The sequence below is a fragment of the Mchenga conophoros genome, linkage group LG3 (genome assembly GCF_057382185.1).
Source record: "Mchenga conophoros isolate Kocher_MC1m ecotype Shallow Benthic linkage group LG3, M_conophoros_male_GT1.1, whole genome shotgun sequence".
Lineage (NCBI taxonomy): Eukaryota > Metazoa > Chordata > Actinopteri > Cichliformes > Cichlidae > Mchenga > Mchenga conophoros.
Window position 1 is genome coordinate 44,596,166 of NC_140528.1, and position 23,463 is coordinate 44,619,628.

The following is a 23,463-nucleotide window of genomic DNA, read 5'->3' on the forward strand; positions in this document are numbered from 1 at the left end:
ATACCATGCGGCCTGGTTGGTGACAATAGGCAGAAAAAGGATGTTTAATGTGGGTCAACTGAGCAAAACGGTTGAAACCAGTTTGAACCAGACAAGCTGTACCCTTTTTTTGTCTCACCACATTTTAGTGGTTAAAGCAGAGAGAGGCTCAGGTTAAAAAGCACCTCCATCTCATTTCCTCTTAGCTGAAGTGACATCACAAACAGTGGAAAGAAACACGCAGTTTACTTGTTTTTAGTTTAAATTTTAGGATAAATATTAAAACAAAGATTATCATGACACGAGTAGTTTGGGTCTTTCTGGCTCGTAAAACAAAGAAGCATTTTTCATTGCCTCACTTTATAGACTTATGAAAAAAGAAACATTTCTTTAAAGCTATAGGGGGGCAAAGCCAAACCACAGTGTCTCACAGAATCAGGAAGGAGGCGTGTCTAACGAGATGTGACTATGACCTTTGACTACGATCAAAGTGTCAATCACCAAGAGAAACAATGGAACCAATGACTCTGCTGTGGCTGCTCTCTAAGTACAGCATTTTGAATTAATACTACACTAGCTGACATCTGCATTGCAGTTCTGTTGTCTCATTTAGGGTACCAGTTATAATAATTGAGTTTGTTTCCAATAACATTTACTTTCATTTAAAACATTCTGGTACCCCTATACCATTTTTCAGCTCCCAGGATATTCTTTAACAAAGTCTAAAAAAAATAAAAAAGAGAATTTGGGAAACAACAGTCTTAAAATATATATATATATTAAGGTCCCCACAAACTCTAACCAAGTTACATTTTATCTTCATTTTATGTTTTTAATATAAAATGTATTTTTAAAAAGTATGTTATTAAAACACTCCTGTCTGCTAAGATTGCTTTTACTGTGTTTCCAGTTTTGAAAGATGACTTTCAAAACACATTTGCTGTGAAATAGAAATAGGCTCATGACAAGCTGTCAAAGGCCGAACAAACAACTTTTTCACTGCATTTGACCTGCGATACTGTGGAGTTAAAACATTTAAAAGTGAAGTTTAGTGACTTTAAACATGCTTTTAATGCTTTGTGCATGCCTTGCTGAGTCTAAAACTTGAAACTAACCTGAGTATCATTTCTCTTTAGTTGTGACCTTATTACTGATCTGCACAACAAACCAAGGTCAGTAAACCTCTGTCAAAGTTGGAAACTCAGCAGCTCTAATAAAATAAAAGTCTGTAAAGTGCTTCAGGAGAGCTCATAGAGGCTTTTCATTGGTGGGATAGATCAGAATTGTATCTTGCCTGCAGTTAACTCCATATGAAAATGCAATATTTTTAGATCTTTGTCACCTTTTCATTTTTCAAAGTAATGGGATCCAGAAAAGAGAAGTAGTGACATAAATGGAAGAATTTGTGGGCATATTTCAAGTGCAATATACTGCAGGCCAGCAGAAACACGTTACTGTTGCATGTTGTGGTGAAACTCAGAGACATCACATCCTGTCCCACTTTCATGTCACACTTTAACAACTTTAACCCCTTAACATCCAGAGCCTTTTTTGCAAAAAAGATGATATTCTTGGAAGGACTGTGTTTGTTTTGATGCACCCAGATTTGCATATTAACAATCATGGGGCATGTTCAGAAACAGCTCCGATGATGACGTCAACGTGTTTACGGAAGCGGTTGTGGGATTCATCGGGAAACTAGCGGATGATACCGTGGAGACAAAGACTATCACAACGTTTCCCAACCAGAAGCCGTGGGTGGATAAAACCATCCGCGACGCTCTGAGATCCCGCACCGCTGCCTACAACATGGGACTCACGACGGGGGACATGGACCTGTACAAAGCCGCGTCATATAACGTGCGGAGGGCGGTGAAAGAGGCGAAGCAGCGCTACGGGAGGAAACTAGAGTCACAACTCCAACAGAGTGACTCTAGGAGCCTGTGGCGGGGACTAAGGACAATAACGGACTATAAAGCACCAACAACCGGTATGACGAACGCGGCCGTGACTCTGGCAGACGAGCTGAACACTTTCTATGCTCGCTTCGAGGCTGCAGCTAAGGACTCCAACGATGCTAATGTTAGCGGCGCTAACGGCTGCAGACAGGAAGATACTGCCAGCACCGGAAACGTGCTCGTCATCTCCGAGCATGAAGTAAGGAGAGCCTTCAAGAGAGTGAACACCAGGAAAGCAGCAGGACCAGACGGCATCCCAGGTCGTATCCTAAGAGACTGCGCATACCAGCTAGCTCCTGTGTTCACTGAGATATTCAACATCTCTTTATCTCAGTCGGTGATCCCCACATGCTTCAAAGAGTCCATCATTGTTCCTGTCCCGAAGAAACCCCACCCTGCTTCTCTCAATGACTATCGCCCTGTAGCCCTCACCTCAGTAGTGATGAAGTGCTTTGAACGCCTGGTCAGAGACTTCATCATTTCTTCACTACCAGACACACTGGACCCACTACAGTTCGCTTACCGTCCAAATCGTTCCACAGACGATGCCATCTCTCATCTCCTCCACACATCACTCACTCACTTGGACGCTAGAAGGGGGAATTATGTTAAAATGCTCTTCATAGACTACAGCTCTGCATTTAATACCATAATTCCCTCCACACTCACCACCAAGCTGGAGCATCTGGGACTCAGCTCATCTATGTGTCAGTGGATCTCCAACTTCCTAACTGGCAGACCACAGGCAGTAAGGATGGGCGGACATGTCTCAGCCTCCACCACTCTCAGCACTGGAGCCCCCCAGGGGTGTGTTCTGAGCCCCCTGCTGTACTCTCTGTACACATATGACTGCGTGGCCACTACCAGCTCCACCACCATCATCAAGTTTGCTGACGACACCGTCGTGGTGGGCCTGATCTCTGATAACAACGAGACGGCCTACCTGAAGGAGATTAGGAATCTGGAGAACTGGTGCCAGAGGAACAACCTCCTTCTAAACGTCAGTAAGACAAAGGAGCTGATAGTGGACTTCAGCACTAAGCAGGAGAGGAACTACCAGACCCCTGTCATCAACGAGTGCCCAGTGAAGAGAGTGGACAGCTTCAAATACCTCGGAGTTCACATCACGCAGGACCTGTCATGGTCCTGTCACATCAACACCGTGGTGAAAAAGGCCCGTCAGCGTCTCTACCACCTCAGACGCTTGAGAGACTTCCAACTGCCCTCCAAGGTGCTCAGGAACTTTTACTCGTGCACCATAGAGAGCATCCTGACTGGAAACATCTTAACCTGGTTCGGGAACAGCACCATGCAGGACAGACAAGCTCTACAGAGGGTTGTGCGATCAGCTGAGCGCACCATCCGCTCCGAGCTCCCTGACCTGCACTCAATCTACAGCAGGCGGTGCTGGACCAAGGCCAGGAAGATGGTGAAGGACCTCAGCCATCCCAACAACAGACTGTTCTCTCTGTTGAGGTCAGGAAAGCGATTCCGCTCCCTGAAGACCAACACAGAGAGACTGAGGAGGAGCTTCTTCCCGCAGGCGATACGGTCTCTCAATCACACCACCACACAGTACTGACCCACACATATGGTTCTTACACACACACTGGACTTTCTGGACTTTGTTTCACTTCATCACTTAAATCACTGCTGCTGTTATTGTGTATATATTTATTTATACTTCTTGTGTATTTTGTTCATACATTCTTATATAGTTCTATATTGTGTATTGTGTATTTTGTTGTACAGTTATTTTATTTTCAATTTAATTTATATATTTTATCTTATTCTTTCCCAGTGTGTTGTACAGTTATTTCATTTTTAACCTTAATTTATATTTTATTCCTTCCTAGTTAAATTTACCCTTTTTAATTTTTCATATTTATTTCCTATCTTATTCATAGCCTTTTCCTTTTTTGTTTTCTTTAGGTCACGAGCAGTTGTCCAAGCATTTCACTACATATCGTACTGTGTATGACTGTGTATGTGACAAATAAAATTTGAATTTGAATTTGAATTTGAATCATGAAACTGAGCTCTTTCTTAGGCAGTGGTGCTAGTTTCAGCTATTATGCAAATATGCTTATAATAATGGATTGATTCATTCACTCTCACATTCACACACTGGTGGAGGCAGCTACAGTTGTAGCCACAGCTGCCCTGGGACAGACTGACAGAAGCCAGGCTGCCATATCGCGCTATCGGTCCCTCTGGCCAACACCAGTAGGCGAAGTGTCTTGCCCAAGGACACAACGACCGAGACTGTCCGAGCCGGGACTCAAACCGGCAACCTTCCGGTTACAAGACGAACTGCCAACTCTTTGAGCCACAATCGCCCCAAATGTAATATATATAAGACTGGGTTAACCAGCTGACTCAGCTTTCACTGAAGAATTTACTGTTTTATCATATGATGACATGTTTCTTCCACTGAAAACACTACATTCACATTAGCAGAATACAGTCCCTGGCATCTTGATTGTTGTTTTGTCACAGTGAAAGCAGCATGTGCTTGACAAGCACATAACTGTTAACTTAACTGTTAAGTTCATTTTAGTACATTTTAAAAAATAAACATAGTTACTACATATAAACACGTGTATGATACAATCCATGGTCGCATATAACACAGTAACATGACAACATGTACCATTGGTGTATAATTTGAAATTTAGTCACTATTTTCTTTCTTTTTTTTTGGGATAACTTTCTGCATCTTCTTCCAGCAGCTAGATCGTAAAGACGGAGAAATGGACTTATGTTGATTTGGAAGACAGAGGAATTGAGCTGGAAAGTTGGAAATTGCGGAGTAGAAAGGCACCCAAGTGCATTGAGGCAACTGCTGTTGTGTTTTGAAGCTATATAAATGAAACTTAATTAAGTTAAGCCAGCCAGTGGAGATAGAGCTCCAATGCTCTCCCATTAAATCAACTGAGTGGGAATGTCAGATGTTCCAAAAAGCAGCAAACCCATCTGGAAAACCATAAACAAAATGTCAATCCAAGTCAATAATTGACAATTTAGGAACTGTACTACCCAGCTCGTCTGACTGTGAGTCCCAGCAGCTCTCAGTTCTTTGATGGAGACTTTGTATCTCTGAGCTGTGAGGAGGACGACAGCTCTGCTGGATGGACTCTGAGGAGAAACACAAGCAAAGAAAAAAGCAGTCAGTGTGGAACTGACTGGGGAGGATCAGCTGGTTCTTCCTGCATCGTTAGTCACATCATCTCATGGGACAGTGGAGTTTACTGGTGTGAGTCCAGAGAGGGTCCCATCAGTAACATGGTTAACCTGACAGTCACTGGTAAGCTGAGTGTGTGGAGTTAGTGTTGATGAAGCTGTGTGTAAATGGATGAAATGCTGTAGTTTGTCTCTGTGTTGAGGTGGATCAGTGATCCTGCAGAGTCCTGTCCTCCCTGTGATGGAGGGAGATGACGTCACTCTGCTCTGTAAAACAAAGACCACTCCCTCCAACCTCCCAGCTGCTTTCTTCAAAGATGGAGTCTTCATCGGGAAAGAGCTTACAGGTCACATGACCATCCAGCATGTTTCCAGGTCTGATGAAGGCCTCTACAAGTGTGACATCAGTGATCATGGAGAGTCTCCATCCAGCTGGATCACTGTCACAGGTGAGGAGTTTCACTCTGATTTCACCTTTTATTTTATTTATTTATTCACCTGAACAGATGGGATTCTCTCTATAGGTAGACCTCCAATCAAAGCTCCACTTCCTGCCTTAAAACCACCCATCTCTTCCTTGAGCACAGTTTCTGTCCAGCCCACATCTGGAGCTCCGTCCTCTGTCTCAACACACTCACAGCTCACGCTGACCCTGCTCCACTACCTGGTGGTGTTCTGTCCATACTTTATCTCCACTCTCCTCATGGTGTCTTTATATTTATCCAGAGCCAATAATCAATAATCAATGACCTAATAACCTAATGATTGGCAGCTGTTAATTGTTTAATTCTTTAAATAGAATAAATCAAACTTTCCTTTCTGACCTTGCTGGACTCCATGAAATGCCTCCTGTGACAGTGATGATCCCGCCTACACAGGCTTAACAGGGACTGGACCAGGAGATTGATGATGTCACAAAGACAGAGGGAGTGTCATGGCTCATTTTTTACTCTATGTTGCTTTCGTTGAAATACTTCCAGAGCAGGTTCACAAAAGTTTGACTGTAGATTTATTTATTCTCACTGGTCTGCTCATCTCTGATTAACACAGCAGAAGCATGGAAGTCACAAAGTACTATATGACCCATTAACACACTCTTAGCATCAAACTTACCCTGAATAATGATGCAGATACTCTTTAAGGTTTGATTTAATGTTTTAGTGCTGTGCTCTCTGATTGGTCTTCTGATCTGGAAAGACTCATGCATAGCTTTGTTTGATTTCAATTGGACTATTGTTACACACTGTATACCAGAGTTACTCATTAATCTTTTATCCATTTGCATTGACTGAGAGAAGAGATCACATTAGTACAGTGTCAGCAGGCTTGCACTAGCTCCCTGTGAATGATAGAATTCAGTATTAAGACGCTGTTTGTGTTTAAAGCCTAAATGGTGTCAAACCTGCATATGTGGTAGAAATAGTGTGTCTGTATTTTCCCTCCAGATCATTAAGGCCTTCTTAATCACTTGTGATCATCCTGCAGTTTAAGCTCATTTCAAAAGTCGGTGTTGTTAGTATTGTTGCACAGTCTCTTCAATCACCTCCCAACCGACCTCAGATAACAGTTTCAGACTCAGCTGAAGATGAACCTTTTCTGCCTCTGTGTTTTTAGACCTCTCATTTCTGGAACTGTGATTGAAGGATTGGGTGCTCTTGGGTTATTTCATATACAGACTGAATATGTATATTCTCTTTTTATATTTTCTAGACAGAATTATAAAATCACTTTGGTTTTAAATGTGTTATCAATGAAATTTCAGAATCAGAATCAGAATCAGAATACTTTATTGATCCCTGGGGGAAATTATTTTTTGTTACAGTGCTCCATTTTAAACCAACATTAAGACAAGACAGACAATACACTAACTAAGAATAGTACAATATATACATATATATATATACATACATACATACATACATACATACATACATACATACATACATACATACATACATAAGTCACTCATAAATAAATAGTTGGAAAAGAAACATGTGTAGCTGTAGCAGTAAACAGTGTGTTAAGTGGATGCGTTGTACAGGGAGATGGCCACAGGCAGGAATGATTTCCTGTGTCGTTCAGTGGTGCTTTTTGGTAATCTCAGTCTCTCACTGAGCGTGCTCCTGTGACTGACCAGCATGTCATGGAGTGGGTGGGAGGTGTTATCCAACATTGTCTTTATCTTGGACAGCATCCGCCTCTCCGACACCACCTTGAGGGAGTCCAGCTCCGTCCCCACAACATTGCTGGCCTTACGGATTAGTTTATTAAGTCTGTTGGCATCTGCGACCCTCAGCCTGCTCCCCCAGCATGCAACAGCATAGAGGATCGCACTGGCCACAACAGACTCATAGAAAATCCTCAGCATTTTCTGGCAGATGTTGAAGGACCTCAGTCGCCTCAAAAAATAGAGACGACTCTGGCCCTTCCTGTAAAGTGGTGTGGTGTTTTTAGCCCAGTCCAGTTTATTGTCAATGTGTACTCCAAGGTATTTATAGTCCTCCACAATGTCAACACTGACCCCCTGGATTGAAACAGGGGTCAAGTGTTTCCTGGTCTTCCTGAAGTCCACGATCAGTTCCTTGGTCTTTGCCACGTTGAGCTGCAGACGATTCTGCTCACACCACGTGACAAAGGAGTCGACCACAGCCCGGTACTCTGTCTCATCATCCCTGCTGATGCATCCAACCACCGCAGAGTCATCAGAAAACTTCTGAAGATGGCAGGTCTCTGTGCAGTGGCTGAAGTCTGTGGTGTAGAGGGTGAAGAGGAAGGGGGAGAGGACAGTCCCCTGTGGTGCCCCTGTGTTGCTGATCACCTTGTCAGACACACACTGTGGGAGACGTACATATTGTGGTCTTCCTGTCAGGTAATCAACAATCCAGGACACCAGAGAAGCATCCACCTGCATCGCTGCTAACTTATCACCCAGGAGGGTCGGCCTGATGGTGTTGAAAGCACTGGAAAAGTCAAAAAACATGACCCTCACAGTGCTCGCCAGCTGGTCCAGATGGGTGTAGACACGATTGAGCAGGTAGATGATGGCGTCCTCAGTTCCGAGACGAGGCTGATAAGCGAACTGAAGGGGATCCAGATGTGGTCTTACTATGGGTCGCAGCTGGTCCAGGATGAGCCTTTCCAGGGTCTTCATGATGTGGGAGGTCAGTGCCACGGGCCTGTAATCCTGGGGGCCACTGGGACGTGGCCCACGTCTTTGGTACTTCCACATCACCGGGACCCTCTGCAGACTCAGACTCAGCATAAACAGTTTATGAAAGACTCCACACAGCTGGGGGGCACAGGCCTTGAGGACAAGGGGACTCACTCCGTCTGGTCCAGCAGACTTGCCTGAGTGAAGTCTCCTCATTTGCATCTCAACTTGGTATTGAGTTAAGGTGATGGGTGGGGGAGGGGTGTCAGGAATCTCACAGGAGGCAACATGTGAAGAGAGAGGCTGGCACAGTGGTGTGGCTCTGGATTCCAGGCTGACTATAGGTGAGGTTGTGGGGGTGGGAGCAGACACTGTGGTGTCGAATTTACTTTGTTACGAAATTTACTCACAAATTAACTATTAATTTGTTTCTGTGTGTACCGGCTAGTCAGGGTTGTGTGCTAACCACATCATGGTTGGGGAAATTAACATGTTCATAGACTAGATAAATATGTTCCTATTTTATAAATACTGTTTGTATATTTCTGTTTTCTTTAAAAAACACAGCAGACAGCTGCAGGTAATAAGCTAAAACTCTAGATTACAATAGATTGAGACTGTTGTGTGTTTTGAAGAAGCTGTTTTTGGTTGTCCTTTGGTTCCCTCTAGTGACTCATGGAAGTATAAGCATTTCTCTTTTCCAGCAAAGTGTTTCAGGAAATTTGTCCAGTTTGGTTCACAAAATAAAATCATGGCTTAAACATATAGTGGATCTCTTGTAATGGTGTTTACCGTAATACTGTGAATATCAGCATATAGTGTAAGGTAGAGGGGGAGCTACTTTGATCAGACATTTTCAATAGGCCCCTCCTACCTTTAGGGCCCCAAAGTGCAGTGACATGTGACTGGTGCTGATCCAATAAGAAGTAAATACAGGACTAGTGATGTTACGTCTGACACTGAAGCCTGAGTCCTGTAAAGGGCCAGTAAAGTTGCATGTCCAAATAAAGCCTGTGTCTGTTTTTAGAATATCTCGTGACCAAAGGCTCAGTTTCTCTGAAATGATGCCACTGCCTTGTTATGCGATTCGAGCTGTTTAAAATGCAGAAATTATTTTTTCACATGAACAAGGAGATGTAAGCAGGTTAGGCGGACAAATATCAGCAGTTAGGAGCATTTTGACATGCTATTGCACAATAATAACATAAGTCAATCAATAAATCAATCAGTCTCAAAGAGGATGATTAGTCGTGTGTGTGTGTATGACACACACGATCACTACACAGGCCAGTACTGCATTTAACAAGTACTAATACCAATTCTTTTAACTTATAATGGAGCTTATGTAGGAGAGAGCAATGTTTATGCAATTAGGTATGAAGTGTATCACCAACTGTTTCACTGTTAAGCCTGTATTTCACAACTATGGGATTAAACAAAAGCTCTTATTTAAATTAGTACAAAAATACAGTTTACTCTTCATGTCTTTTGTAAATGTGGTGTAAATCTACCTGATTTTAAAGCATTTGGGACAGATTCTGTTGATTTAAATCTGTTACACAAATAAGAATGACTTTACAATTAAGACAGAAAGGTTAATAATGTATATTCACATATACATCAATCCTCATGTCTGAGTTGTGTGTTTTTTTTTTCAGGTCTGATAAAATAATTTTTGGCTCAAGATACCATTTTGAATAAAGGCTACAGGTAAACAGTCTGCTAACGTGACAGCTATGAAGACTAATAACACTTTGAAAATTAACATTAACTAATTTTGAAGATCTAAGATGGCCTGGTTGGAGTTCTGTTCAAGATACTGAACCCTGAATTGCCCACTCACTGTGAATATTACTAGTACTAGTAGTATTTGCGCATGGATAAAAATTATTGTGATATTTGGTGAAAGAGAACATGGGAAACAGAGGGGGAGCTATACAGACAGGCAAAGAAAGACAAAGGTAAATGCACAAAGGATAATGAGGGGATTGGGAAACAGGAGGGAAACTGGAACTAATCAGACACAATGAGACAGGCAGGAAGCAAAACTAAATAAACTGAACACTAGGCAAGGGACTATAAAATAAAACAGGAGACATGACTGACTAGGGAAACAGAGAGGGAACATGAATCATAGAGACAATAGTAACTAAATGTGGAACACAAGGAAGACAGTGACAAAAACTAAAGACTATGAACTATGAATATAACACAAGCAGAAAACAATAAAGAGAATCAAACCCATGAAAAACAACATGTCAAGAAAATAACTTAAACCAGACTTACACATAGTGAGTCAAGGACCCAGTACCGTGACAGAGTTTCTCATCCTTAAACTGAGTGTTAGTCAGTGTGAAACTGAAGTAACTGATAGCAATCAGTTTCACACGTCTCTAAGTTTCAATAGATTGTGAAACTTAGAGACGGTCTGCCTCCGAGTCTCTCCTGAGCCTGACAAGGCGGGCACATCCAGTTATTGGTTCAGAATTTCACAAAAACATATGATGGTCAAAGCTGTCATACGGATATTTAAAGTACTTTGAGAGGTCGAAAGGTAGAAGTCAATGATATTTTAGTTATTCTCTTGAACGGCAGGAGTTGAGAGGTGGTTGCTGCCCCTCTATTAATCATGAGGAAAGATGCGGGCCCTTACATCGGAGGAATCTCCAATTTTGAGGTCTGAACACTCCTCGCTGCAGCGCACACATTATGTAACTAGTTTTGTCTTTGGGTGCAACACACACACACACACACACACACACACACACACACACACACGTAGGAAAACATTTAGTATACACATCCAGAAATGCATACACTATTATATATTGTACATATATTTATTAGTTTCAGATTAGCCATTCTTGTATTTTGCTCGTTTGTGTTATTGTGTTTTGCACATCTCTGTTGCTTGTGGGGCTCACACACAAGAATTTCACTCGCATGTGCTGTGCCAGTGTGCCTGCACATGTGATGTGACAATAAAAGTGATTTGATTTGATTTGATTTGAAAATGCACACTTTAAGAGCAAAAATAATATCATATAGCAAAAATTCAGCAGGCCCACTAGTTCAGAAACTCATCACTCACGAAGAAAGCAAGACAACGGCGAAAATGGTTTTTTACTTGCTAGCAAGGGAAGGCTGGTCGGACAAAGGCTCTTCGAGCTGAACACTCCTCACCTATGTCCTAGCCAACTTCAAAGAAACACCTCACCAAATAAGGACACACAGAATCTTACTTGCAACGTCTGGAGTTAAAACTACAGCTAATTGCCTTCCACACCATTCAACAGGATGGGGAGGGGAATTGAAATAGAAGAATGTCTTTGATCTTTGATAAAATGGTTTGGGCATCTGATTGGGATATCTCCTGAGCAAGGTGTTCTGAGCCTGTCATAGAGTAAGGAGACAATGAGGTGGACTCAGGACACGCCTAAGAGATTATGTGTCTTGGATGGCCTGGGAAATCGCTGATGTTCCCCCAGATGAGCAGGAGGATGAGCACCTTTATCTTAAATCATTTTTACTTCTATGTGATGTTCTTAATTGGTGGCTTACACTGCCACCTAACATGTTCAACCTATTCCTGCATGGATTTATGGCAGGTACTTCAGCTTCCCCCAGCAGGCTGACGATATGCAAGTTAAGTTAAATGGTGATTCTAAGCTGTGTTAGCTCTGGTCAGTGCTATTTCAGGCTTTATTGTGTAATACCCTGAAGTAGGCTGGGATAACCAGTGTTGGGGAGTAATGGAATACATGTACCGCCGTTACGTATTTAAAATACAAAATATGAGTAACTGTATTCCGTTACAGTTACCGTTTAAAAAGGTGGTATTCAGAATACAGTTACTTTGTTGAAATAAATGGATTACACTGCGGTACTTTCCTGTTTCATTTTGTCGCGGGTCAGGACTGTTTGGGTTTTGTTTGACAGCTACGTTCTGTTGTTCCAGGCGGCAGCGTTACGGTTGCCATGGTTACAGGGCGACGAGCTCTCTCTCTGACTGTGTGTTTCTTGGGTGAGAGAGCGCCTTTTCGTTGTTGTTGTTGTTGTGCTAAGCTAACAGGCAGAATGCTACAAGCATAGCTCTAAAGAATGTAGCATCATGGGCAGTGTAGTCCGTGTTGCAGGGAGAATGGACTGCCATACACGTTATGGGTCTGTGAGCGCGAGGAGGGAGAAAAGGGGGAGTGGAAAGGTACGAGTTGTCGTCGAGGAAAAACGGGAGCTGGAAGCATGTAAATATAATAATAACCACTGCAGCCAAGAAGAGTGCCTGACGAGCCCAGTTGTAAGTAAGCTATTAAGACTCGACTGTACACCGTGTTCGTGTTTTCCTCCGAAAACAATAAGTTCTGTTGGAGCAGTCTTTCAACGCCTCTCTCTGTCTCTCGCAAGAAAAGTTGACCCACACAACAAAGTAAAGCTATTTTTCAGCTACGAGCTGACAGGGACCCCGCCGTATTAGTCAGAGGTCCCTTTACTACAGTTCGGAGTCGCGGACCTTCAGTAACAGTAATAAATCACACAGCAATAGTACATTCACGTTGTTGTAAAAAGCATGATAATATATTAAGTAATCCAAAGTATTCAGAATACGTTACTGTCATTGAGCAACGTAACGGAATATGTTACAGAATACATTTTGGGGCATGTATTCTGTATTCTGTAATGGAATACATTTTAAAAGTAACCTTCCCAACACTGGGGATAACCGCCACTGCCCAAGAACTTTGTATAGTGTGACAACGCACTCCATGTTGCCCTTCTGTCGGCCTGTTTGTTTTTCTGTTGTGTGCCTCGTTTGCAGGCATTAGGTACTTTTAACCAGTGTTGGGACTAACGCGTTATTAAGTAACGCGTTACAGTAACTACGTTATTATTGTGGTAACGAGCACGGTAACTAGTTATTATGCCAAAATCAGGAACGCGTTAGTCGTTACTGGGATTTAGATAGGGTCGTTACTCGTTACTTTGTGTGGTGGCTATCGCGGAGCTTCCACAGATTCAGTAACATTAGCAAGTGGTGGAGGCCAGCAGGTGGATGAGAGAAAGCAACACGTTCTCGGGCTGGAGAAAGGGGACGCAGAAGGAAAAGAGACCCGAGGCGGCCGCCGGTCCAAGTGTGAACTGAACTTCAGGTAAGAAGTTATGACCTGCAGTCTCTCTGGGTCAGATATGAACCAAGTTTAGGTGGAGTTTATTTTCGTTATGCTGACTTTTTCCGTACTGCGTGCTAGCTAGCATGACGGAGTTTCTATACAGCTGGGTGGGTGCTATGAAGTTAATGATGTTGAACTTTATTTTGTTCATAAGTTATTAGAGTTGCCAACCGTCCCGTCTGGTATTCAGAGAAAATATTATGCGTTTCTTATTGAGGTGAAAAGGAACAGAGTTTGTCCCGTAATTCAGCTACAATGAAAAAGGCACAAAGCTGGAGTTATTCTGTGTCTTTGCTGCACAGCTGCCTCTTCTTCTCTCATTCTCCCCCCTCCCTCTCCCGTTTCTACTTAAATCATTAAACTGATCAGCTGATCGGCTCTCTTGTTTGTTTATCGCCCACTTTGCGCCGAAAGAGTAAACCAGCGGATGTCACGCTAAACAACAGCAGCACGTTTAAGCTTGATCAGCTGTTGTTAGAATTTATTTAATATTAATTTCTAGTATCAGCTGATGTTTGCTGGAGCCACAGCTGCAAAAACGCTGCTGGTCATGATATCGGTTTGTATATCTGGTGAGAGGGAAACATGAAGATGAAACCAGGAGATGTCCTTACTGAATCATCAGAGCTGAACAGGTGATAGAGAAACAGGTTTACCTTTTAGGTCACATGAATGAGTTGAAGGGAAGTTATGAACTGTTTCTGAGAGACAAATAACACCAGGATCCTTTTTTAGGTAGCTGACAGCTGGTAACTGTGCAGGTGTGGATCTAGCAAAGTTTTGCCAGGGGGGCCAGGTAGGGCATTAACAGGGAGAGGTGGGCACAAAGAAATACTTTTCTATCTTATTCTTATTTAAAATGTCTAGCTTTTAAAAAATAATTATCTGAATCTTACAACAAACGATTGATAGATTGATGCATATATACCATCAAAACAGTGTACATCACTGTCACAACAGCGTTTGTTTTTATTCAAAGGCTTTATGATTTTTCCTATAATGGTGGGCCGGTCTCTAGTCAAAATGTCCGGGCCAATTTTCTGTCCCAGTCCAGCCCTGTATGCAGCTCATCTGCAGTCTGGTGTTACCAACATCTTCCTATTCAGAAGGCAGAATTTCCGAGTTCTGAGTACAATCAAAGCACCACGACTGCAGTTTTTGTGTTGGATGTAAAAGGCGCACATGACGCTGTGACGTAGGCTAGAATCATGGCACCAGTCAATGACGGTCCAGGCGTGGGATTTCTCTCGTGGAAATATGCACATTATTTTTTCCTTTCTATTGGTAGGTGGCACAGTGCACTTGTGGCAAGTAAGCAAGCTAGAAGACTGGCAAAGTTATGGAAGAAACACATTAACAAGAGAATTCTGAGTAAAACCAAAGTTACTTTCCCTAGTAACTAGTTACTTTGAAAGTAACGAGTAACTTGAAGTAACTGAGTTACTTTTGAGAGAAGTAACTAGTAATGTAACTAAGTTACTATTTTAAAGTAACTAACCCAACACTGCTTTTAAAACACGTCTTAAAACCCATTTTTACTCTTTGGCTTATGACACAGTCTGACCCTGATTTTATTGTTTTAAATGTGTTAATTTTTTTTATTTTTTTAACATGCTCAATGTATCATGTTTGGCATGTCAAGTGTACAGCACTTTGTGTTCAGCTGGTGGCTGATCTGAAAGCGCTATATAAATAAATTGCTTGCTTGCTTGCATTAGAGGAGTAGAGTAGTTCATTTCCAATTAATGACAATGGCAAGAACTGGGCCTAGCGTGCCAGTGCTCTATAAAGGCCATCTGAGCTCAGTCACTAACATGTTCTAATCCCAAAACTTAACATACCAACGCCATGTGACAAATCATTGGTATGTTATGCATTGGGAGTGAAAAGGGTCTCCAGTCACTATGTGGTGCTCTCCTCTGAGATACCCTGTGGTTTTTCGTTCTGTTTCGTTTGGGTTAGCACTAAACAATGTTGTGTATGCCATTATTCCACCGATGAACTTATCGACACCACTGTTTGTACTGACCACAAAATCCATGGCTTGTATAAGGCTTTGTTTTATTTCTTCATTTAAAATAAATAGTTTTTTATTATTTTTCCACAACTCCACACTTTGAGCAGGCTAACCACACACAACGCAGAGACACCAGAGAACACCCCACCCTGTTCACAGCTCATCCCCAGCTTATATGACCTCAGAGAGGTGATAGCTGACTGGGCCCAGGTGGCAAACGAGGCTAATCAGAAGCCGCTGTGTCCTGGGGAGAGAGAAGAGCAAGAGAGAGACAGAGGGGTGGAGCAAAAGAGGAGGAGGCGGAGAAAAACACCACACCCACACAAGGGCAGTATCAGGAGGCCCAGCTAGGGCCGTAACACCCCCTCCCATATATACAAACCCGTGGTTTGTCACAGAACGTCCTACCCAGCTTTTAAACATATCACCTACCATGCACGCATACCCTGCCAACTCTGCCAAGACCTTTCTGAGGGTTTGAAAACACTGAACGGTGTTGGCTCAAGTCCCTCAACATAGTGTCTCAAGTGATAGCCAGGTGTTTGAGCCATCACATATGGAGGACCCATCAGGCAGCTAAAAGGCCGTACAGCATCACTTCTCTGATGCTTCTTCACTAGGTCATGGCGAAAGGCATGCGGGTTACCCAGAGGTGCAGGTTTGAGTGTTTGTGTCGTACACAATGGGTCACACTGCAGGTCATCTGGACCCGAAAGACAGTCAACAGGTGGCAGATTACAATTAGTTGATCTCTGACAGTGACCGAATGACACCACTGAGCAATTATGCGCCGATTGTTGCCTAGGACTGGCAACTTTGTTGGTTTGTGAACCACAGTTCACTCTTTTGAAAGCAGATCGATTTTGCTTTGAGTTTTCTTTCAAACAGTGAGCAATCAGGTGGCCAGGTTTGTGGCAGAAGAAACAGAGCTTTGTTTTGGCTCTTGAAACCACGCCTGTATTGACTTTGTTAGCTGGCACACTCCTAACTCCCAAGACTGACTGTTTCTGTTTGTAGGCCCCACAATCTGCTATTAAATGGCCAGACTTTAAACAGAAAAAACACTTTCTTTTTGCCTTTGAATGGGACACAAGTACCTCACCCTTTGGGTACTGTCTAGCTGGCACATCACTAACCTTCACTAGGTCATCGCGTCGGTCGTGCTTAATGACACTGGTTTTATGGATGAGGGCAAACTCATCAGCCAGTGTTGCAGCATGCTGTAATGAGGAAACCTTCTGTTCATTAATATATACCGCGATGCGCTCAGCAATGCAGTTCTTAAATTCCTCTATGAGCATTAGTTCCCGGATCGAAGCCAGGTCAGTGGCTTTGCAGGCCGCACACCACCGATCGAAAAGAACACCTTTTTCCCTGGCGAAATCAAGATAGGACTGACCCTGACCTCTTCTCAACCCCCGGAAACGCTGCCTATAGGCTTCTGGGACCAGCTCATAGGCCAGCAGGATAGCCCTTTTCAGCTTGTCATAGTCCAAGCTGTCCTCAGCTGACAACGAGGAACAAACTTCTTGAGCCTTACCCGCCAGCTTACATTGGAGCAAAATGGCCCATGAATCCCGTGGCCAGTGCAAGGCCGTGGCTATTCGTTCAAACGACTCGAAGTAGCTATCGACCTCAGTGTCACGGAACATCGGAACCAGACGACTGTTTTTCCCTACGTCAAACAAGGTGTCGGCCTGACGAATGGAGGCAGTCGGAGGAAGGGAAACCTGCCGGAGTTCCAGCTGTCGCAACCTCACAGCTGTCTCTGCCTCCACCTCCACCTTCATCAGCTCAACCTCCCTAGCCCTAGCCAGTTCCGCGTCCAAACGCCTAAGCTCTAGCTCCCTTTTCAGCTGGAACTCTCTCTCACGCTGCTCCTTCTCCAGCTGGAGACGAGCCAGACGGACACGGAGCTTAGCATCCAGCTTCGAGCCTTCACTTGATTCAATGGAGAGGGGTTCGAAGCGAGGCACTGTCATGGGTTTGTCCTCAGGCAGCCCCTGATCAACAGGTGTCGACACCAATGGACCTACAGCTTGAGCTGGCGCCTGCAGAACGGGCTGAGACGCTGCACCACGCTCACCCTTAAACACTGCAATATCAAAGGTAGCCATTGACTCTAACACAAAAACTACCTGAGGCTAACAATAACAACAAAGAAGCACCACCTCCAATACACAAATGAGAAACAGGCGGGAAAAGTGTGGCCACAGGTTAACCAATAAATAAACCCTCTCCCCAGACCTGCCTACTAAAATCTTAGCCTAGTTAGCTTCTGGAGTGTACCAGGCTCGAGGCAACTTTAAAGGCTAAGCGTCAAGTGCACAAAGCACCGACAAGCCTACCCCCGACAGGGAACTAATCCCCACCCGGGATGACTCCGAAAATAACAAAGGAAAAATAAAAAATGAGTGCCCGAAGGAGGAGCTTACGCTCAGCTAGACACTCCCCTTTGCTAACTGGAGAGAGAGCGCAGCAGATACAATACAACTAAACAAGCCACCGGCAAACAACTCACTAAAACTCAATTGCTGTTCCTTCCAGTCATATCCCGGACGAGCCCCCACTTTGTTACGTTCCCCCCGAAGGGGTCTAGGCATGTGAGAGAGGGGACCAGTAACAAATGAGTCCGGAATCAGAATGAAAAAGGAAAACAAACAGAGTTGTTCTGCATCAATAAAACTTTATTACAAAATGGTACAGGTTAACATTAACTTAAAGGGCCGGCAACGCCGTCTTACCAATAACGCCAAAGAAACAAAGAAAACGCTCTCAGCCACGAAAGGCAGGAGGACTACCAAACAAACACAATAAAAAAGGAGGCACTCCCCACCACGGGGAGACACTCTCAGGGCCCACAAGCCCACACCACTCACGCAAAGCAGCTATGCTGTTTCCACAACTCCACACTTTGAGCAGGCTAACCACACACCACGCAGAGACACCAGAGAACACCCCACCCCCTGCTCACAGCTCATCCCCAGCTTATATGACCTCCGAGAGGTGATTGCTGACTGGGCCCAGGTGGTAAATGAGTCCAATGAGCAGCAGCTGTGTCCTGGGGAGAGAGAAGAGCAAGAGAGAGACGGGGGGTGGAGCAAAAGAGGAGGAGGCGGAGAAAAACACCACGCCCACACAAGGGCAGTATCAGGAGGCCCAGCTAGGGCCGTAACAGGTACTAACAAAACATTAACGTGTAATCTTTTTTATTCAACACATGAATGCACTTAGAGCCATTTATGTAGCTGTGTGTGTGTGACAGAATGCAGAAATCTAGCTTTTGAACATATTCCAACCCTCCCAAAAAAGACAAATTATGGAATTTTCTGCAACTGAATATTTCATTAATTTTGGTTGGTCTTCCTTGAGTTTGGCCTCATTGGCTCAGTGGGCATTATAACCTACAACTCTTGCACCAATTTTGAACATAACAATGAAGCTGAAAAAATGTAGCTGTTCACCAGCATCGCAATTCCATTACTTTTTATCATGGCTTACCTTGGTGTGGTTTGCAAAGTGCTTCAGAAAGATGAGGAAATCTGTTTCTTGCACCCATCCTGATTTATTTCCACTACCAGTACTTCCTACTGGTCCATCTCTGACACAGTCTGCATAATGTATGTCTGGGAACACAAAGGAATTGTGTTGCCAATGGCATTAACCACATATACAAATGCGACCAGTGAACCTCTCTCTGCTGATGTCGTTGCCCCAACTTGTTTAATATAAGTTAAAGTAATAGTGTGGTAAGTTGTAACATCTGCATTATTGTTACAACTAACCCAGACTGTTGCTGTTACAACTGACCCAGACTCCTATAGCCATGAACTAGCTAACATTACAGCCAACAGCTAAAACATTAGCACTAAAGACCTACACAGAATATATCCCCATAGACATACAAATAACATAATTTAAGTTTGATGAGTTTAACTGCAAAGCAGATAATGCTATTACAAATTGAAATAAAGTAGAAAAACTTACTTTTTGGCATACAAATTACTTTTTTTCATGTTAAATTATCTGTGTTTGACAAAATGTGCTGATTTTTCACATGTGATAGCAGAACTGAGTTGGGCATGTACAGGATGAGTCACATCATTTGAAACTTAGCCCTGATTGGAGAAATTGGAAGTGTTACAACTGACCCACGTTACAACTATCCCCGGTCTCCCCTATTCATGTCAATGAAACTGCCAGTGTCATCAAAATGAGAAGTCTTGACACCATCTTGATGAACAAGATAGTCAAGTGGCTTTGTCATGTTTCCATTATGACAGTGTACAGTATTCTCTCAGTGTTTTCCAAAAAAGGTCAGAACTTGGTGACACTACCTGAAAGTGCTCAAGACAGCACTATGCACTTTTTGTACAGCCGTGTACAGTAAAATTAGAGTAATGTACACTAAACATGAGATATTATGAGATGTTGGATTACTGTCCAAGACTATACATACCTGTTCTCCCTACAAAATTTTTGACTGATTAAATTCACAGTGTTCTTCCAACATTTGGTTGGATCCTCTGACCAGCCTCATCCATTTTGAGACAGTGATTGACAACATGGTCCACAAGTTTGCCCTGATTTCATTAGGGATCTGCCTATGTATTTGGCGTCTTCTCCCTCTTCCCTTGTTTTGTCCCCCCCGCATACTCACCCCTCTTCCACGATGCTGACCTTCCATATCTGTGTCACAGAATTGTAGACATGGTACACACTATGTCCTGCTTGGTTCATATATGCTTGCCAATTGAGGGTTCTTGGGATCGATCCATGAGTGACTGTGAACAAGTGGCTTGTCATTGGTTACAACTATTACTTCACACACCTCATTGTCAGCGAAAGCTCAAGTTCACCTGAGAGAAAATGTTCAATTTAGGGGACATTTCCAGGAAAAAATAATAATGCTGGACAGCATTTGAAAACTAATTTACCAATTTTGTATGTAATGATTCAAGCAATGAAATGAAGACTATTAGTTTTATTGGGAACAACTATTCAGCATCCAAAAGTATAGTTCATTTTGACTGACATGACATAAGCAAATAATAATGTTGTCGACAGCAGAGAACTGTATGAAAGCAACTGATACAACTGTCCACGAGCCTTTGCAATTTGTTCAGAGGAAGGAGAAATTGCAACTATGATGTGTACAAATGTGGGGATAGGTTAATTGGATAATCCAAATTGTCACTAGGTGTGAATGTGCGAATGAATGTGAGTGCGAATGGTTGTCTGTCCCTGTGTGTTGGCCCTGCGACAGACTGGCGACCTGTCCAGGGTGTACCCCGCCTCTCGCCCTATGACAGCTGGGATAGGCTCCAGCGCCCCCCGCGACCCTGAAAAGGATAAGCGGAAGCGAATAGATGGATGGATGGATGTGTACAAATGACTAAATGTTGTAGAGGTTGCACTAATGGTTTTGAGAATTTTCATTCTGATCTGACCTGGCATCTTGATTGTTGTTTTTGTGCTTGACAAGCACAACTATCCAAACTAGTTTGTTGATCAGGAAATGTAATGAATTGGTCATCTGTAAAAATGCTCTTCAGATTGTCTGTTTTGAGTATTGTTCTGTACATCATTACAAAGTATGTAAGTTCTCCAGTTTATGTTAACTCTTAAGTTAATTTTAGTACATTTTAAAAATATACAATATAATATAATATACTGTATGTATCATGTATGTATCATACACAAACGCGTGTATGATACAATCCATGGTAGCATATAACACAGTAACGTAACAATATGTACTATTGGCGTATAATTTGAAATTTAGTCACTATTTTCTAATAATAGTACCTGTTAGGAGCATGAAGAAAGTGAAAAGTGTCTCAGTATAGAACCCTATGGAACTCCATGATTAACTTTTTTTGTGTGTGTGAAAAAGGCAACCGCTGTTGTGTTTTGAATATATATATAAATAAAATTTAATTAAGTTAAGCCAGCCAGTGGATATAGAGCTCCAATGCTCTCCCATTAATTCAAATGAGTGGGAATGTCAGATGTTCCAAAAAGCAGCAAACCAATCTGGAAAACCATAAACGAAATGTCAATCCAAGTCAATAATTGACAATTTAGGAATGGTGCTACCTGCACACTGCTAGAAGTCGCAAGCTGTCATACAGAGAAGCAGCCAATCAAAGTGGTTAGAGGTTTTAAAAGGTTTGCAATTGTTAAGAAATATGGAGGATGTATTCTCCTCTCCCTCACAGCTCATCTGACTGTGAGCCCCAACCGATCTCAGTTCTTCGAAGGTGACTTTGTATCTCTGAGCTGTGAGGAGGACGACAGCTCTACGAGATGGAATCTGACAAGAAACACAAGAAAACAACAGAGGACTCAGTGTGGAGTTCGGTGGGGGAATACCAGCTCGTTCCTCCTGTAACATCAGTTATGTCTTTCCACTGGACAGTGGAGTTTACTGGTGTGAGTCCAGAGAGGGTCCCATCAGCAACACGGTTAACCTGACAGTCACTGGTAAGCTGAGTGTGTGGAGTTAGTGTTGATGAAGCTGTGTGTAAATGGATGAAATGCTGTAGTTTGTCTCTGTGTTGAGGTGGATCAGTGATCCTGCAGAGTCCTGTCCTCCCTGTGATGGAGGGAGATGACGTCACTCTGCTCTGTAAAACAAAGACCACTCCCTCCAAGCTCCCAGCTGCTTTCTTCAAAGATGGAGTCTTCATTGGGAAAGAGCCTACAGGTCACATGACCATCCAGCATGTTTCCAGGTCTGATGAAGGCCTCTACAAGTGTGACATCAGTGGTCATGGAGAGTCTCCATCCAGCTGGATCACTGTCACAGGTGAGGAGCTTCACTCTGATTTCACCTTTTATTTTATTTATTTATTCACCTGAACAGATCGGATTCTCTCTATAGGTAGACCTCCAATCAAAGCTCCACTTCCTGCCTTAAAACCACCCATCTCTTCCTTGAGCACAGTTTCTGTCCAGCCCACATCTGGAGCTCCGCCCTCTGCCTCAACACACTCACAGCTCACGCTGACCCTGCTCCGGTACCTGGTGGTGTTCTGTCCATACTTTATCTCCACTCTCCTCATGGTGTCTTTATATTTATCCAGAGCCAATAATCAATAATCAATGACCTAATAACCTAATGATTGGCAGCTGTTAATTGTTTAATTCTTTAAATAGAATAAATCAAACTTTCCTTTCTGACCTTGCTGGACTCCATGAAATGCCTCCTGTGACAGTGATGATCCCGCCTACACAGGCTTAACAGGGACTGGACCAGGAGATTGATGATGTCACAAAGACAGAGGGAGTGTCATGGCTCATTTTTTACTCTATGTTGCTTTTGTTGAAATACTTCCAGAGCAGATTCTCAAAAGTTTGACTGTAGATTTATTTATTCTCACTGGTCTGCTCATCTCTGATTAACAGAGCAGAAGCATGGAAGTCGCAAAGTACTATATGACCCATTAACACACTCTTAGTATCAAACTCACCCTGAATAATGATGCAGATACTCTTTAAGGTTTGATTTAATGTTTTAGTGCTGTGCTCTCTGATTGGTCTTCTGATCTGGAAAGACTCATGCATAGCTTTGTTTGATTTCAATTGGACTATTGTTACACACTGTATACCAGAGTTACTCATTAATCTTTTATCCATTTGCATTGACTGAGAGAAGAGATCACATTAGTACAGTGTCAGCAGGCTTGCACTAGCTCCCTGTGAATGATAGAATTCAGTATTAAGACGCTGTTTGTGTTTAAAGCCTAAATGGTGTCAAACCTGCATATGTGGTAGAAATAGTGTGTCTGTATTTTCCCTCCAGATCATTAAGGCCTTCTTAATCACTTGTGATCATCCTGCAGTTTAAGCTCATTTCAAAATTGGGTGTTGTTGCTATTGTTGCACAGTCTCTTCAATCACCTCCCAACAGACCTCAGATAACAGTTTCAGACTCAGCTGAAGATGAACCTTTTCTGCCTCTGTGTTTTTCTAATTTCTGGAACTGTGATTGAAGGATTGGGT

At 42.9% G+C, this 23,463-nt stretch overlaps 1 protein-coding gene and 1 pseudogene across 2 annotated transcripts; both read left to right on the top strand.

Annotated features, from left to right (window-relative positions):
• The first annotated feature begins 488 nt into the window (after positions 1-488).
• Positions 489-6,217, top strand: LOC146578899 (Fc receptor-like protein 1). The gene is made up of 5 exons (XM_085269154.1): positions 489-522; positions 1,116-1,151; positions 4,981-5,244; positions 5,324-5,569; positions 5,645-6,217. Exons 1-5 carry the CDS (start codon positions 492-494, stop codon positions 5,860-5,862), a joined length of 795 nt encoding a protein of 264 aa, XP_085125280.1. The 5' UTR covers positions 489-491; the 3' UTR covers positions 5,863-6,217.
• Positions 6,218-21,275: 15,058 nt separating this feature from the next.
• On the top strand, positions 21,276-22,797 carry LOC146578900 (Fc receptor-like protein 1; annotated as a pseudogene). The gene is made up of 4 exons (XR_014891333.1): positions 21,276-21,284; positions 21,644-21,942; positions 22,022-22,267; positions 22,343-22,797. The product of XR_014891333.1 is annotated as an Fc receptor-like protein 1 (transcript).
• Positions 22,798-23,463: the final 666 nt, after the last annotated feature.